We start from the raw sequence: 17,714 nt of genomic DNA, 5'->3' as shown, positions 1-17,714 counted from the left end.
CTTTCACTTGGGAGAGGCAATCTGCTTACAGCAGCCAACACACAGAAGAAGAGAGCTTCTTTAACATGTTGATTTATATAAAACACACCTGCTGGCTGTAACGATGGGTGTCAGCAACCAGAGAGAGAATCTGATTCTTGGCGATGTGCAGTATCCCCAAGAATACAGATATACCTGATTATTGGGGATCTGCAGAATCGCCAATAATCAAATATGTCTAACCTCTAGACACCTGAGTGTGTAAGTGTTTTGGTGCAACAGTAACCTTTGGACCACCGGTGTAGCAGGTGGTCCAATAAGTAGAGAAGACTCTACTGCAGTCAAGGACACCTGGAGAGGGAGTCCCTGACTGATAAGGAGCAGTGACCCCTCTGTAGAGCAGGGGACCCCCGCGGAAAGGCTGGACACCCTGCGGGGGGGTGACAGCCAGAAGGTCAGACAGGCCAGGTCGGCAACAGAGTATCAGATATGCAAAGTACCAAATCAGAGATCAGAAGCATTGTCAGGAAAGCTACAGGTTATAACAGATATCAGAACAAGGCCTAGTCTGAGGTGTAAGGTCCGTGATCTCAACACCCTGGAACTATGCTAGAGAATAACACAGATGATATACAGTATTCCTAGTCTGGGGTGTGAGAGCTGTGATCTCAACACCCTGGAACTATGCTAGAGAATAACACAGATGATATACAGTATTCCTAGTCTAGGGTGTGAGGGCCGTGATCTCAACACCTTGGAACTATGCTAGAGAATACCACAGATGATCTACAGTAACTGGCTAAGTGTGGATTTCCCAGGTCCTTCTTCACCACACTAAAGCATCTGACTAAGGTCTGAGTGCTAACACATAAACATTCGCAACGCCAGACAACCAGCAACTGAACAGCAGGAGATATATATAGTAAAGCGCTCCACAGCGCCGCCCAGCTCCCATCAACCAATCACTGACTGAGCAGGGATCAGCTGACCGCCCTGATCAGCTGATCTTCCTCCTATTGGTATAAAGAGCTTGTCTTGCAGCGCGCGCGTAGCTCTCCATCTGTGTGCACTACTAGGTCCAGACAGCCCAGACACATGTTGCTGCGGGGAAACCGCCGCACTGGACGCGGAATCTGCCGCCTTACCGTCAGGACACGCGGCGGCCCCCACGCCATTCCTCCCATGTGCACCACCAGTTCCAGACAACCCAGACGCATGCTGACGCGGACAAACCGCCGCATCAGACGCGGAATCAGCCGCCTTACTGTCAGAACATGCGGCGGCTTTTCCGCTATTCATCACATTGGCCATTCAAAACTGATTAAGTGAGAAATTTGTTGTACTGCTCCAGATTAGTAGATTAAGCTATCTGCTCTGCCATCTCCACCGATCCTGATCACCAGATATATAGTCGGTTAAGCTGGCCATACACTATTTAATTATCACTCGGTTTTGTTTTTGATAATACAATTGATATGACAACCAATTATTTTACTATGACTAAATACCAACACTGTGTTAATGTTTTGATCGATTTTAGCCCTTAATATGAGGGCCCGTTTCCACTATCGTTAATTCGCATGCATTTGCCGCATGCAAATTCGCATAGCCAATACAAGTGGATGGGACTGTTTCCACTTGTCAGGATTTCTGAGCGTTTTCGTCCGCGGTAAAAATTCGCATGGCAGAGCCAGCAGAATTCGCATACAGCATAACGATATGCGGGTGTATGCGAATTTTCATGCAAATTCGCGCGCAAATTTTCATGCCAATTCGCACACAAATTCGTTGGAATCAATGAAAGAGCACACAGGCACTGCCATGGTTACATTTGCATACAGCGTCATTTATGCGAATTCGCATGAAAATTCGCATACACCCGCATGCGAAATTCGCATCCGCATGCAAATTTTTACAACAGCGATTCGCACTGCACAAGTGGAAACGGGCCCTCAAGGTTTTATCTAACTGAATGTCTAATTGGGCAAACAAATTATATCTGAACTTCTCCTTAGGTCCAAATGCTTTGTATAGCAAGCACATGGGTGCTGGAATAACGTGTCAAAGAATTAATCAACAAGACTTCAATATTAAATTAGGATTAGTACAAACAATACATTTAAAAGGCCTTGATTCATAAAGCGTTACCGCATGCAGTAATGCAGAAAACAGCTGACTTTACCGAGCACTCGGGAACATTTCAATTCATAAAGGCTGTTACTGCATGGGAAGCTGAAATTACTGAGCAGTGAGGTAAATTACCAACTTGTGCGGTAAACACCTCAACAACTGTCAGTAAATGTCAATTCATGAAGATTAAAACATGCGGTAAAGCCCAGTTACATGTGCAGTGTGATTACCGGCAACTCTGGTGTATTGGAAACAGTGGGAGACTGTGTGTCACACACAGAAGCAGAGAGGGATAACCTATGAGCGACATGAGCAGAGAGCCAATAGAAACAGCCCTGTCTCCTGCAAGTCCAGCTGATAAGGTGCAACACCTTCTGGGGAGGGTCAAGCTTTTCTACCCCAGAGGCAGTGGAGGAGAGAAAGCAGGAACAAAGAGGTTTTCCCTGCGGCCCTTCAGACGTTTAACCCTTTAGGTTCATGTTTGAAGAAGCGGAGGAGCAAGTGGGGAAATCAACTAAGCATGGTGTGTTTAATGTTTATTGGAAGTTCATCTAAACTGTGGCAATAAAGTAAAATGTTAAGAAAGCCTAATAAACAGATGCAGAGGGAGTATAACAAACATGTACATTCTAAGGGAATGTCGGGGATGCCTCTTACTATTGTAATGCTGGCAGTGCATGGAACAGCTTGTAACAAAACAGGGACAACTCCACACTCTGCTGTTACCGGAAAAGTTGTTTGTGAATTGAAGCCTGTTATTTCATTAAATTACCAAACTTCTACCGCACCTGTCAAAAGCTTTATGATTATAATGACCTGATTGTTTTTATCGCACAACTCTTTATGAATTGAGGCCAAAATGTTATAAAAAGGTTAAAACAGGAAAAAGAAAAACAAACAACTAGTCTTACCTACACAACGGGACCTCCAAATCAGCCATGACTGGCAAATGATCTCTCTTCTGGACTAGTTTGTTGTTCTCCTTTGCGTATAATTTCTCAGGGAAACTTTTCATATCTCCATTTTTGTTCTCATCATCCTCTTCACCTTCCAGGTTATTTTTGTCCATGCCCTGCTCCTCAGAAACAATTTCTGGCAGTTGGCTCGAGGACTCTTCTTGCGGAGTGCCGGGAGGCCGATGGGCCTCACAATATGCAGTTTTGCGCACAGTAAAGGTGGTTCCATTCAGTCCAGTTTCACGCACTGGTTCCACTTTCATAAATAATCCAGCCCTTTGAGCACATGTGACATGAAAGGCTGTATAGCAGTTTGCTTTATGACACTGGATTGATGCCCCATGCCCTTTCAATTTACATAAGTAACAGGTCAGCCTCCAGCGAGCAGGTGGAATGTTATCTACGCCTTCAACTGGCTCCAAAAATACAGTGTTAGCAAAGCATACTTCAGGGACCCAGATGGCACATATGACATGTGCCCACCGTCCATCACTAGTCTGTTTAAAAGCTCCACCTTGATTAGGGCAAAGCACACAATTAACAGGTGTTGATGGTGACTGCAAACAACAGCGACAAAGCCATTGCCCTTCTGGGATGTACGGCACACCATAGCACTCCTGGTGAACTGCAAGGTTGCATATATCACAAAATAATATGGCATTACTATTGTGGCACTCATCATCCAAGCAAACACAACAAAATGCATTTTCATCAACAAGCGACTGCGTAACACCAATACGCTTATTTTGGAGGTATGACTCCTTTTCTAACCGGTCTATCAAAAGTTCAAATGCGTCCGGAGAAACCAAAGAAAACCCATCATCCTGGCGTTTTTCATTCATCAGTTCCAACCACCTAAGATCAACCTCATCAAGGTCATACTCGACATCTTTATCCACCTCTTCAGCTGGACGTTCAATATAGCGATAAAATTTATCTGGCAATGCAAAATTTGCCTCTATAGTTTCCTCGTCGGTTGGTTCCAAATCTTTAACAACAGCCTGTGGCAACTGAGTCATATTAGTGTTCACATCTTGCTTTGGAGAAATTTCTCTCTTCTTCCCTTTGGTTGGGGTCTTGCGACAATTAGTCGACAGTGTTACTTCATTATTTTCTTTGTTGCTGTTGCACTCTGTAATGTCTTGGGCTGTGAGCTCATCCTCTGATACAATCCGGAGGGGTTCAAAGATACTAATTCGATGAATGCGCCCATCTATTTCAGTATCGACCATGCGCTGGGCTTGTGCGTATGTTAGAGTTTCCCGGCTGGGTGAACAAGATAATCCATAGGGGGAGGAAGACTGTGGTCCATCATCTCCTTGTGGTGACTTGCGACGTGGTTTTCTCATATCCAAGGAATGGAATTCCTACAAAATGTAAACAGGTAATCAATAAAAAGTGTAATACTAAGGAAAAGAGGGAGAAGTTATTTGTAGTAAAAAAAATTAATAAAAAAAAAAAAAAAGTTTAACACACACATACGCTCTTCTCACTCTCTCTCTCTAATGAAATATCCTCTGATGTAATGACTGCTAAGATGGAAAAACAAAGTTCTTACACAATCCTTTACAACTTCTATCAACCTAGAGCCAAGTATTTTTGTATTACTGTTATTTTTAACAGCAATATTTATTAGTTTCCTCAATAATACAGGCATAAAAAAAAAAAAAAAAAAAAAAAAGCATTGTCAATTAAAAAATGCACGGTGCAGAAAACTCAATTTTCCGCAATGCCTGGTATGCTTCTAGCCTAATGGCTGTCGTGTTCTCTTTATGTATTCCTTTTTGGCAGGTTGGCTATGCATTTTGAGATCTATATTTTTTTGGTTTATTTCACTGTATGTTGAATTGATTGTATCTCTTGATTTTATATATTTGCATGGAGCTACAAGGGTAGTTTAAAACCAATAACTAAATAAGAATGAAATATGCTCTGCTAAAATTGACAATATTTGGGGCCCAACGTTGTTGGATCATCCTTTGCAAATAATGTAATGCAAGACTTGCTGCCCAATTAAAAACATAATCTTTATTACATAATAATTCATGTCTTTATTCTGATATGTACAGTAGTTGGATAGTATAAGGCCACATTGGAGATATTTTTTTTTTTGGTCATCAAATAAACACAAACTGTGTTGGTATAAGTTCAACACTTCATACAATCAAAAAAGTGCTACAATCACATGGTATGATTGTTGAATTTATACCAATGTTTATTTGATGGGGAGGTAAATCCACCACTACCACCACTTTTTTAAAACATTTTTACCCAACTTTGGCGCCTCTGTTCCAAGCTTCGTTTCATATTGCTAAGTCCACCCCTGGTGGAGGGGTATTACCCCTTGTTTCCTGTTAACAGGACTTCTTCCCACCCGCCTACACAGTGGCTGCCTTTGCGGCAACCGACCTTTGTGAGCATAAATCTGTATACATCCTCGATTCGAATAACTTGGCGACTTAACATACTACACTATATTGGGCTCTCGGTGTCCCCTTCTTTCTACTACAAGTTTATGGCTCATTTTACCCTGGAATAAATGTACTTTGTATGCATTAGCTTACACATATTTTAACTCATGTTGTAGTTTTAAAGGAATACTTAAGCAAAAAATAAATATGATTTTAACTTACCTGGGACTTTTTCCAGTCCCCCTGCCTCGTCCTGTGTCTACAAAGTCCTACTGGTCCCCTCCAACTCTCGGAGACAGGCCAGCTTTGCGGGGTCACCCCTGCTGGCCGGAGGGGACCAGGAGGACGTTGTGGGCACAGGACGAGGCAAGGGGGCTGGAAGAAGCCCTAGGTAAATTAAAATCATTTTTATTTTTTGCTTAAGTATTCCTTTAAAACTACAACATGAATACAGTTTAATCAAACCTATTAAACCTACTAAAACATAGCCAAATCTGTAAGCAGCTGCACAATAACGAGAGCCTGAAGTCTAATAAAAATTATTTTTACCTGCTACTTATGTAAAGCAATATCAGCAGTGCTGAAACGTTGCATTTCTGCACCAGATCGAGGGCTTCATTCATTACAGAATATAAAAATGACACCATCCATTTTATTAATGGGTCGGTTTGACAATACATTTCAAATGTAGAGGTTCTAAATTCCAGTAAGGGATTAACTAGTGAATATTAAAAAAATGGTACAGCCATCTACACCAAAAGGATTCAGAATTGGGAAGCTGGAGTTTGGTAACAAGGTCCTCGAGGGAGGGTAATTTACCGTTTGTAGCAACTTGATTCAGGGTAGTAATACTATTAGTTTGCCACCAGAGTAGTGCTCTAGTCTCCAATCCCACAGAGAAATCAGTATCACCAACAAATTCCGTAAGGGGAGATGCAAAAGGACTGCAAGTGGTATTTAAAGCGGAATTTCCACCACACTTAATAAAAAGAGGCAACGCGCACACTTGTCTCTAAATGTAACCAAGATTAAAAGTCTCACAGTTCCACCAAGGATTTAATCCAAGGATGTGCTCCACGGATCCAGCCGTTACAGCAAAACTGTCCTTTTGGTCTCTGGTCCTTGGACAATCCCACCTCCGGAGTGTTAGGAGGTCAGCGCGGTGAGTGCGGGCACTTAGGGGGGTGTCCTGGCACTGGTGCTGATTAGGTCACTTTCCTTTTTCACAGTTTAAAATATATCTTGGTGTTGGTGTCTGCAGCAGGATTCAACTGTTGTTAGCAATATCACACTATATTCCTCTTCTCTGTATTTTTTGCATGTTGATGTGATTGTCCAAGGACCAGAGACCAAAAGGACAGTTTTGCTGTAACGGCTGGATCCGTGGAGCACATCCTTGGATTAAATCCTTGGTGGAACTGTGAGACTTTTAATCTTGGTTACCTTTAGAGACAAGTGTGCGCGTTGCCTCTTTTTATTAATTCATTCTTTGTCTGCACCTGACACTTGTTGAACGCGAACCACGGAGTGCATTTCTCCTAAAGCGTATATATATATATATATATATATATATATATATATATATATATATATATATATATATATATATATATATATATATATATATATATATATATATTGTATTTCCACCACACTTGTAGGGTGTGGGTAGTGACAGGAGAACATGTGACAATTTCAGATGGGATAGCTTTGCGTGACCAGACCAAGCTCTCTAGAATAAAAGTAGTCAGAATTTTGTTCTCAATAGTCACCCATGATGGAGTGTGCATTTTAGCATAAATTAATGGTAATTAGGCTAACTGGGAAGCTTTGAAGTATTTAAGAAGATTTGGGACTGAAAGTCCACCATCAGCTTTATGCCACATCATTGTGTTTTTACTGATTCAGGGTTCCTTGTACCTCCATATATATCAAAAATAGTTTGCTGGAGGGATAAGATGTCAAGCAGTCTTGACCGCAATAGGCAGTACTCTAAAGAAATTTTTGACCGCAGTGATGCAACCAGACCAGGAGATAGAGGTGATGTCCCAATCTGCTAGATCTTGTTTTAATTTAGCTATTTGGGGGGGGGGGGGGGTATAGTTCTATCTGTATAGAGTATGGTAATTAGTCAATTTAATACCAAGATATTGGACATAATGGTCCCTTATATAAAAGTTGTGGACACTAGCTATTGTGAATCCTTGGTATTTAGGGGTTTGACAGAACATTATCTCTGTTAACGTTAACCTTGAGCCCAGATAGACCCTCGAAACATGCCAGAACATTGAGTAGAGATGGAATTGAGTCAGAAGGGTTTGTGAGGGTAAGAAGAATGTTATCGGCAAATAGAGTAAGCTTCAGCTCAGTGGTGCCTAAAGGGAAACCATGAATATGAGGGTGTCAACGTATACATTCTGCTAGTGGCTCAATATCTAGTGCAAACAGGGCAGGTGAAAGTGGACAACCTTGACGAGTGCCTCTCAATGTAGGGGAAGGTTAGGGAGTTGCTCAGAGATCTTAAGGGAAGCACAAGGAAGAGAGTAGAGATGATTAACCTCCTGAGCGGTATGGACGAGCTCAGCTCGTCCATCACCGCCGGAGGCTGCCGCTCAGGCCCTGCTGGGCCGATTTTCTTCAAATAAAGTGCAGCACACGCAGCCGGCACTTTGCCAGCCGCGTGTGCTGCCTGATCGCCGCCGCTCTGCGGCGATTCGCCGCGAGCAGCGGCGAAAGAGGGCCCCCCTAGCCGCCTGAGCCCTGCGCAGCCGGAACAAAAAGTTCCGGCCAGCGCTAAGGGCTGGATCGGAGGCGGCTGACGTCAGGACGTCGGCTGACGTCCATGACGTCACTCCGCTCGTCGCTATGGCGACGATCTAAGCAAAACAAGTAAGGCCGCTCATTGCGGCCTTCCTTGTTTATTCTGGGCGCCGGAGGCGATCGGAAGAACGCCTCCGGAGCGCCCTCTAGTGGGCTTTCATGCAGCCAACTTTCAGTTGGCTGCATGAAATAGTTTTTTTTTAATTAAAAAAAAAACCTCCCGCAGCCTCCCTGGCGATCTCAATAGAACGCCGGGGAGGTTAATGGAGTTAAGATATGGACCAGTGATACCAGCATTCTTAATAACTTGGAACATATAGGACCACTCTAAGGTGTCAAACGCTTTTTCTATATCAATAGTGAGAACAGTGAGAGGAGTCTTGGAGATGTTGGCTTGTTAAATGAGGAGGATGATTCCCCTAATATTGTCAGATACCTGTCGGAAAGGAATAAATCCCACTTAATCTGTAGAGATCAGTGAGGGGAGAAATGTATTAAGTCTGGCCACAAAGATGGCTGTTAAGAGTTTGCAGTCAAAATTTAGTAATGAAATGTGGCAGAAGCTTTTGACATTCGTACGATCACTGGCTGGTTTGGGTATGAGTGCAATTTGGGATTCCATACATTCAGGTGGGGGTTGATGGTCCTTAAGAATGTAATTAAAGCAAGCATGTGTTTCTTTTTTACTCAGTTCAGGTTCACTTTATGCAGATACACACTTTCAATCAGGATTGGCTAATCATTGACCAATTTTACCTCCTCCATGTAGTATGAGGACCAACAGATTTTGAATACTATGAGCAGGTTGGTCAGGGATTGGCCAATCATAATTGAAAGTGTGTCCCAGGCTTCAGCCTGCGCTCTGACAAAGTTATCTGGTAGGCTGGATCAATCACTGATGCATCTATGCTGCCATACACAGGCTAGATTCTGTTTAGGGCCGCCTCTACCGAGAACCATTTAAAGGGGAGCTGAAGAGAGAGGTATATGGAGGCTGCCATGTTTATTTCCTTTTAAGCAATACCAGTTGCCTGGCAGCCCTGCTGATCCTCTTCCTCTAATACTATTAGCCATAGCCCCTGAACAAGCATGCAGCATATCAGGTGTTTCAGACTTTAAAGTCAGATCTGACAAGACTAGCTGCATGCTTGTTTCTGGTGTTATTCAGATACTACTGCAGAGAAATAGACCAGCAGGGCTGCCAGGCAACTGGTATTGATTAAAAGGAAATAAATATGGCAGCCTCCGTATACCTCTTACTTCAGTTCCCCTTTAAAGTATGTACAAAGTCCTAAGGTAGCCATACATCTAGCGATGATGGGCTGATTCAACCAAGAGACCAATCTCTTTAATCAAATCTGATTAGAGATCAACTGCCAATACACCACAGGTCGATTCCCAATCAATTTCATGCTGAAATTGGTCTGGAATCGGCCTTGTGCGCTGCATCCAACTGCCTTGCCGTTCTCCCTGATGTGTGCCTCACCTCTATCAGTGCCCAGTGTTATATACAGGGTGGGCCATTTATATGGATACACCTTAATAAAATGGGAATCGTAGTTAATATTAACTTCCTGTTTGTAGCACATTAGTATATGTGAGGTAGGAAACTTTTTAAGATGGGTGGTGACCATGGCGGCCATTTTGTAGTCGGCCATTTTGAATCCAACTTTTGATTTTTCAATAGAAAGAGGGTCATGTGACATCAAATTTATTGGGAATTTCACAAGAAAAACAATGGTGTTCTTGGTTTTAACATGAGTTATTCTTTCATGAGTTATTTACAAGTTTCTCTTTGTTTACAGCCATATGTCGCCAAGATTAACACGTGAGGAGCGGATAGAAATTGTGTTGATGTCTGGTGAATGCAGTAACCGGGTCATTGCAGCAGATTTCAATGCAAGACACCCTACGAGACCACCCATCTCCCATGCTACAGATAGCAAACTGCTTGCTCAGTTTCGTGAAACTGGTTCAGTGTTGGATTTGCCAAAATGTGGATGCATGAAATCTGTCACTAATGAAGTAACATCAGTGGCTGGCCTAGCTTCATTCAGCAAGAGCCCACAGTGTAGCACTCGCCGCATGTCACTGGAGAGTGGCAATAGTCGAAACATCCCTTCAGCGGATATTAGCTACTCACAAATGGCACCCTTACAAACTCAAGCTACAGCAGCATCTCAACGAGGATGACCCAGATTGGCGCACTGAATTTGCAGAATGGGCAAAACAAAAGTTGGAACAGGACCCTCAATTTACGCAGAAAATTTTGTTCAGTGATGAGGCAAACTTTTATGTGAATGGTAAAGTTAACAAACAAAACCACCGCTATTGGTCTGACACTAACCCACATTAGATACATCCCTCCCTCCAAAAATTGATGGTATAGTGTGGTATGGTATATGGGGTACAAAGATAGTGGGGCCATTCTTCATCAATGGAAACCTCAAGGCCACTGGATATGCGAAATTGCTACATGATAATGTGTTCCCCTCTTTATGCACTGAAGCTGCCACGTTCCCGGTGTTTTTCCAGCAGGATGGTGCACCACCACATTATGGGTTTCAGGTCCGAGCATTCCTAGATAAACAGTTTCCTGGAAAGTGGATTGGTCGTCGTGGGCCAGTTGAATGGACCCCAAGGTCTCCCGATTTGACCCCCGTAGACTTTTATCTTTGGGGTCATCTGAAGGCAATTGTCTATGCTGTGAAGATACGAGATGTGCAGCACCTGAAACTACGGATACTGAAAGCCTGTGCTAGCATTTCTCCTGCGGTGTTGCTATCAGTGTGTGAAGAGTGGGAGAAGAGGGTTTCATTGACAATCCAACACAATGGGCAGCACACTGAACACATCTTATAAGTGGTCAGAAACTTGTAAATAACTCATGAAAGAATAAAGTTATGTTAAAACCAAGCACACCATTGTTTTTCTTGAGAAATTCCCAATAAGTTTGATGTGTCACATGACCCTCTTCCTATTGAAAAAACAAAAGTTGGATTCAAAATGGCCGACTTCAAAATGGCCACCATGGTCACCACCCATCTTGAAAAGTTTCCCCTCTCACATATACTAATGTGCCCCAAACAGGAAGTTAATATCACCAACCATTCCCATTTTATTAACCACTTCAGCCCTCAGTCGTGTTTCACTTTATGCATCCGAGCAATTTTCACCTCCCATTCAGTCGCCTATATCTTTATCACTACTTATGACAATGAACTAGGGTTGCAACGGTATGAAAATTGACGGTATGATAACCGTCAAAAAAAATACCGCGGTATGACGGTATCACGGTATACGGTATTGTACAATTATTCTCATTACAAATACCCTTATAAAAATGAGACAGTCAAATTTAAACAAACTCTTCTTTATTAAACCCTTAAGGGTTAGTGTCTGACCTCCTGTCATGCTTGAAACCAACAATACAAAAAGTAAAGGTCAATCCAAAATTCACAACAGAGCAATTTGCTATTTTGCTGGCTGTCATTCTTAAAGTGGACCTGAACTCTTGCATAGGACTGAAAAAACACATAGATAAATGCACCCTGTATGTATTTAGAGAGTTTAGCCTGTTTAATTCCCCCTCATTTGTGTCTAATGATGATTAAACTCTAATAATCACAAGTTGTAATCTGATCTCTCCCCTGTGTGTCACATGACTGCCTATGGCAAAGAGAGGGCACTAGGGCAGATAATAAGGCCATTTGAAAATGAGAAAGTACAGTATGTTATGTCTATCTGCTAAACTGTGCAGATTTATTTTAGGAATTGTATCAGGTTCAGGTATAACAAGGAAAAGGTTATCATGCTGTTGCATATCTTTTGGAGCACAGAGGAGAACGTTCTTCTGAGTTCAGTTCCACTTTAATTGGTTCTTAATCTTAACTTTTATTAACGTGTAATAAATTGCATGCCATGCATTGTATTATATTACAGCCAGAACCTGTCCTGAAGTCTTGTTGTGCACCATGCAATTTCCCATCAGACAGATGGGTCGACCTATAACTAGATAATTTCAGACAGATCCAATCAGATCTCCGATCGTATTCCTGAGCGATTTTCTGATCACTTAGATGATCAATGCAAATCAAACAGAAAAACGATCGGAAATCAGATCAGACCTGTCGGAAATTATCCAATTCGACCCATCTATCTGACATGAAATTGCATGGAAACTTCCTGAGCATGCCCTAATCCATGGAAAACATCAGCAATACGATAAGTGAAGGTCAATTCAAAATTGCCAACAACAGTAAGTAAGTACACAGAGTCACTCACAGACACTTTATGCCAGGCCCTGGGCTTTGTGAGTACCAGTACCACCACCACCAGACTGGTATTCAATAAGTATATTACAGTCACTAAAGTTGTGCACAATGCAATTTCCCATCAGACAGATGGGTCGGCCTATATTAGATAATTTCAGACAGATCCGATCGGATCTCCGATCGTTTTCCTGATTGATTTTCTGACCACTTAGATGATCAATGCAAATCAATCAGAAAAACGATCGGAAATCAGATCAGACCTGTCGGAAATTATCCAATTCGACCCATCTATCTGACATGAAATTGCATGGAAACTTCCTGAGCATGCCCTAATCCATGGAAAACATCAGCAATACGATAAGTGAAGGTCAATTCAAAATTGCCAACAACAGTAAGTAAGTACACAGAGTCACTCACAGACACTTTATGCCAGGCCCTGGGCTGAGTGAGTACCAGTACCACCACCACCAGACTGGTATTCAAGGAGTATATTACAGTCACTAAAGTTGTGCACCATGCAATTTCCCATCAGACAGATGGGTCGACCTATACTAGATAATTTCAGACAGATCCGATCGGATCTCCGATCGTTTTACTGATTGATTTTCTGACCACTTACATGATCAATGCAAATCAATCAGAAAAACGATCGGAAATCAGATCAGACCTGTCGGAAATTATCCAATTCGACCCATCTATCTGACATGAAATTCACATTCACAATTCATCATGAGAGTCGGAGATTAACATGTATTTGTTTAGGCCAGGTTATGGTGAAGAAATGTAAGCATGTTGAGAGTTTCAGGGCTCATCCTTGACCGCTGAGGAGACAGGATATGTCCGCTGGTACTAAAGATTTTCTCTGAAGGCACGCTTGTTGCAGGTATGCAGAGATACTTTCTTGCCACATTTGCCAGAAGAGGCATTTCTTGCCTATGCATTTTCCACCAAGAAAGAGGGTCAGCGTCACTGCTGATAGTAGGAAGAGATATGTACATGGACACTTCGGACAGCACTTTTTCATGAATGTTTTCATTTCCTAATGTTGCCTTGTTCTGCCGGGATGATGTGATTCGCTGTAGCAACCCAGATAGACCCTTCTCTTTCTTAGTGGTGGTGGTGGTACTGGTACAACTGGTAGTGCTACGGCTTTCTGTTCCCTCTGCTCCTTCATTTACTGGAGTGGATTCTTCTAGTGAGTGTGACATTGGTGCAAGATTCTCAGCTTCTTCAATACATGCCTCAACTGTGTCATCCAGGTTTTTACAAAAGCTTCTCTTAAATCGCGGATCTAGTAAGCAGGAGATGTGCAACACACGTTGCATTGACTCTGTGTATCTCCCTTCTAGCAAGTCTTCCCTCATTATAGTCTTCATCTGTGAGGTAAGTATGCTGTCTTCAGTTTGCTCCTTAAGGATTTCATTGCCAATGTGCTCAAGTATTGGTGTGAGTGAGGACAGTGTGACCCGTTTCTCAGAGGCAAGGGCATCAGTGAGCTCATGAAGTGGTTGAAGAATCTTGTTGACATTCTCAAGAGTGGCAATGTCGCTGTCTTTTGGCATGAGGTGCCATGTACCTCGGTCAATGGCCAGCACTGCGCAGACAGCCTGTTGCTGTTCCAGGAACCTGGAGATCATCTCAAATGTAGATCCCCACCTTGTTACCACATCATGGATTAGGGCATGCTCAGGAAGTTCCAGGTCTGACTGTTTCTTTTTTAAATCTCTTTTCTTTTTCCAACTCCTAGAAAAACCCTGTACTAAATGTCGGCAGGCTCTGACAGCTGATTCTACCCTTTGCATTTTCAAGACTTTGTTAATGGCCAAATTTAAATTGTGTCCAAAACATGTGAGCCAAACACAAGGGAACTCTAAAAAGGCCTTCTTCATATTTGACGCGTTGTCTGTAGTAATTCCACACAGGCTTTCCTTTGGAAGATTCCAATCTTGGAGAATGTTGTCAAACATTTCAGAGATGTGTTCTGCAGTGTGGTCTTCTGGAAAAAAGAGAGTCTCCAAGCAATGACATATCAGTTTCCAATCTGAAGAGAGGTAGTGGACTGTAAAACTAATGAATGGTTCCCCTCCTCCACTGCTACTGGTCCACAGGTCTGTGGTGACTGCATACCACATAGCTTCCTTCAGCTGTTGTTCAACACTGGATCTCACTTCTTTGTACATGCGAGGTATTTCATTACTGGAAAAGTATGTTCTTGATGGCACCTTGTACAGTGGGATGGCCTTTTTCATCAGGTGTAGAAAGCCAGGTTTTTCCACTAATCTTAAGGGCATCATGTCCTTGGCAATGAAGTATGCCACAGCACGGTTCAAATCTTTGGCTTGTTTAGACTTGGGGTCTAATTTTGTTCCCTTTATAAATGACTGCATGACAGTTGGTTGAACAGTGCTGGAATATTCAGTCTTCTTAGCTTCATCCTACAGAAAGAAGAAACAATTACCACAAAATCACTCACTAAAATATGTATATATAATTTACATTTAAAGTAAAGCAGAGACAAAGCATCCTCATGTTTTTTACCATATTAGTGGGAAGTTGGAACATTAGAGAAAACACCTACCCTGGCCTGCTCTCTGTTTCATTATTTACTGTTCATTCAGATTGCTTCTGATCAGCCCATGAGCCCCGATAAAATCCCAGACTGAGCATTCAGTCTGGCTTTGCTATAATGACTCAGGCACAGGCAGATAATGATTCATGAGCAGCAGAGCCACAAGGGGAAGGGGGCAGGCTTAGGCTTGAAAAGACAGCACAGAAAAGAGACTCACCTATAAAGATTCCTGAACAAAGACAGACTGAACAGCGCTCAGACAGTCGGGGTCTCGGGGATTTTATCAGGGCTGATAAGAAGCAAGCTGACAGTAAATAATGAAACAGAGAGCAGGTCAGGGTGTTTTCTCTAATAATGTTGCAACTTTTCCACTGATATATGTTAAAAAAAACGTAAAATACATGAGGGTGCTTCGTCTCTGGTTGCACAGGCATGCACAGGCCTAAAAGTTAAAGTACACAGCAATAATGCAGCATTGATAAAAAATTAGGCAGTGAGGAAATTGAAATGGGAATGGATGGATACATACCTTGCTATGTTGTAGAGAGTGAGACACAGAGGGATGGTGTTCTCGGAGATGAGCAAACATGTTCGAGGTGTTTCCTCCTTTGGCAGCCACTTTTCGCCCACAATTGCGACATACTGGAAATCCGTCCTCCATGACAAAGCCACGGTCGTTTTTGGGATATCCAAAATGTTCCCATGCTGCAGTTTTGACTTTTTTATTTGGTGGATGGAGCAGGATTCTTTCTGCCGTTTGCTGTGGCTCTGTTGCCTGCATGCTTTTGTGTAGCTCAATTTCCACTTCCTGCATATTACTTCTTCTGTGCATCTTAGGATCAGCATCCTGCATATTTCTTGACTCAGCTGGCTGCATTTCTGATGCCTCAGCCTGCATGATCTGTGGCTGGTGGAAATCCTCCTCAGGAAGCATTCTGCAGTGCAATTCTCTTTTACAACTAGCTTATTGGTGGCACCGTGGCAGTGGCAGTGGCACGAGGACTGGGAGAGATCAAATTACAACTTGTGATCAGACGAGCTTATGCACAGCACAGGTGGTAGTCAGACTCAGTCTCAGAGATGATGACACATTGGGGATCAAATGACTTGCTTGCACTCACACAGGCTAAACTCTCTAAATACATGCAGCAGGTGCACCGTGCAGCCAGGGTCTGCTTTCCTAGCTGGCTCAGGCTGGCAGTGGCAGGCAGGCCCAGGCCCCAGAGTCAGACACAGTGGGGGAGGCTCTCAGGCGGCAGGCCATGAGGTCAGGTGGGGCTGGATGCATACCCTTAAGGTGGTGGTGGTGGCGAATTGGCGTTGGCGTGGCGATGCCCTTATTTTTTCCTTTAGGGTGGCTCTAGGGCGTTTCCCCCTTGCCTTACTTTGTTGCTGGCCTGGCTGGAAATATGGCTCCCTCCTGGGTCGTACAAGCTACGCAGCGGCAGTACGCAGCACTCACAGACTCTGGGCGGGAAGGCAGGAGGAGGAGTACGTGCCTACGTGGTGCGTAGATGCGTGTGCGCTCCAGCCGCTAGGGGAGCAGCGTTTAAATTACATGCCGCGGTCGCGGCAGGTCGCACTCGCGTCATCATTACAGGACGCGTACGCAGCCAGCGCCTGACGTCAACCCGGAAATAGGGCAAACCGGTATTTCGGAAATGTGCACGGTACGGTTACCATGTAAATTAATACCGCGATATATCGTGAAACCGGTAAACCGCGGCAACCCTACAATGAACTGATCTATATTTTCCCGCCACCAATTAGGCTTTCTTTAGGTGGTACATTTTGCTAAGAGCTACTTTACTGTGAATGCATTTAACAGGAAGAATAAGAAAAAATGGAAAAAATTCATTATCTCTCAGTTTTCGGCCATTATAGTTTTAAAATAATACATGCCTCCATAATTAAAACCCACGTATTGTATTTGCCTAATAGTCCCGGGTATTACACCATTTAAATGATGTCCCTATCACAATGTATGGTGAGAACATTTTATTTGGAAATAAAAGTGCATTTTTTCCATTTTGCATCCATCACTATTTACAAGCTTATAAAAATAATAAAAAAAATTTTTTTCTCATCTTTGCATATATATATATATATATTTTTAACATTTTATTTGGGTATTTTTGGGAGGGTGGGTGTAAATAGTATTTTTTTAATGTAAAAGATGTATTTTTTTTTTTAGTTTTTTTAAAATGTAATGTAGTTTTACTATTTGGCCACAAGATGGCAACCCTAAGTTTGTTTACATTACGTCACTCTAAGCGCAACATGTACACTTAGAGGGAGGTAGGGGGGACGTAAGAGGCAGAAAGAGCAAGGCTTCCGAGAGAAGCCGTCGCTTTTTCTGCTGGGGAAAGGGATCAATGATCGGGCACCATGTCCCGGTTCATTGATCCCCGGGCTAACGAACCGCGGCCCTGGAGCGCGCGAGCACGTATACTATACGTCGTCCAAAAGGCTTAAGTGGTTAAGGTGTATCCATATAAATGGCTCACCCTGTACATTACCTGTCCACTGCTTGTCCTCCGCTGGCCCAGGTCTCACTCCTCGCTCCATACACGTG

General features: G+C 42.9%; 2 protein-coding genes across 2 annotated transcripts in view; both read right to left on the bottom strand.

The window, feature by feature from the left end:
- The window catches only part of BRPF3 (bromodomain and PHD finger containing 3), a 79,607-nt gene that overhangs the window by 33,689 nt on the left and 28,204 nt on the right, over positions 1-17,714 (bottom strand). The window contains exon 2 of the mRNA XM_068269443.1: positions 3,021-4,432. Within this exon, the coding sequence (XP_068125544.1) occupies positions 3,021-4,414 (1,394 nt within the window). The 5' untranslated portion in view covers positions 4,415-4,432. The remainder of the gene's footprint in view (positions 1-3,020; positions 4,433-17,714) is intronic.
- On the bottom strand, positions 13,304-15,804 carry LOC137544445 (E3 SUMO-protein ligase ZBED1-like). Its single transcript, XM_068265522.1, has 2 exons — positions 15,669-15,804; positions 13,304-15,005 (listed from the first exon to the last, which is right to left on the bottom strand). Exons 1-2 carry the CDS (start codon positions 15,798-15,800, stop codon positions 13,329-13,331), a joined length of 1,809 nt encoding a protein of 602 aa, XP_068121623.1. The 5' UTR covers positions 15,801-15,804; the 3' UTR covers positions 13,304-13,328.

The sequence above is a fragment of the Hyperolius riggenbachi genome, chromosome 2, assembly GCF_040937935.1.
Source record: "Hyperolius riggenbachi isolate aHypRig1 chromosome 2, aHypRig1.pri, whole genome shotgun sequence".
Classification (NCBI taxonomy): domain Eukaryota; kingdom Metazoa; phylum Chordata; class Amphibia; order Anura; family Hyperoliidae; genus Hyperolius; species Hyperolius riggenbachi.
The sequence above is the reverse complement of the archived record's forward strand: the minus strand, read 5'-3'. Positions and strand labels throughout refer to the sequence as shown.

Coding starts and splice junctions, on each gene's coding strand:
- LOC137544445 (XM_068265522.1), bottom strand. CDS start 15,800: ATGGAGGACGGATTTCCAGTATGTCGCAATTGTGGGCGAAAAGTGGCT. Junction 15,006..15,668: donor ACTCTCTACAACATAGCAAG/GTATGTATCCAT, acceptor TTCTTTCTGTAG/GATGAAGCTAAGAAGACTGA.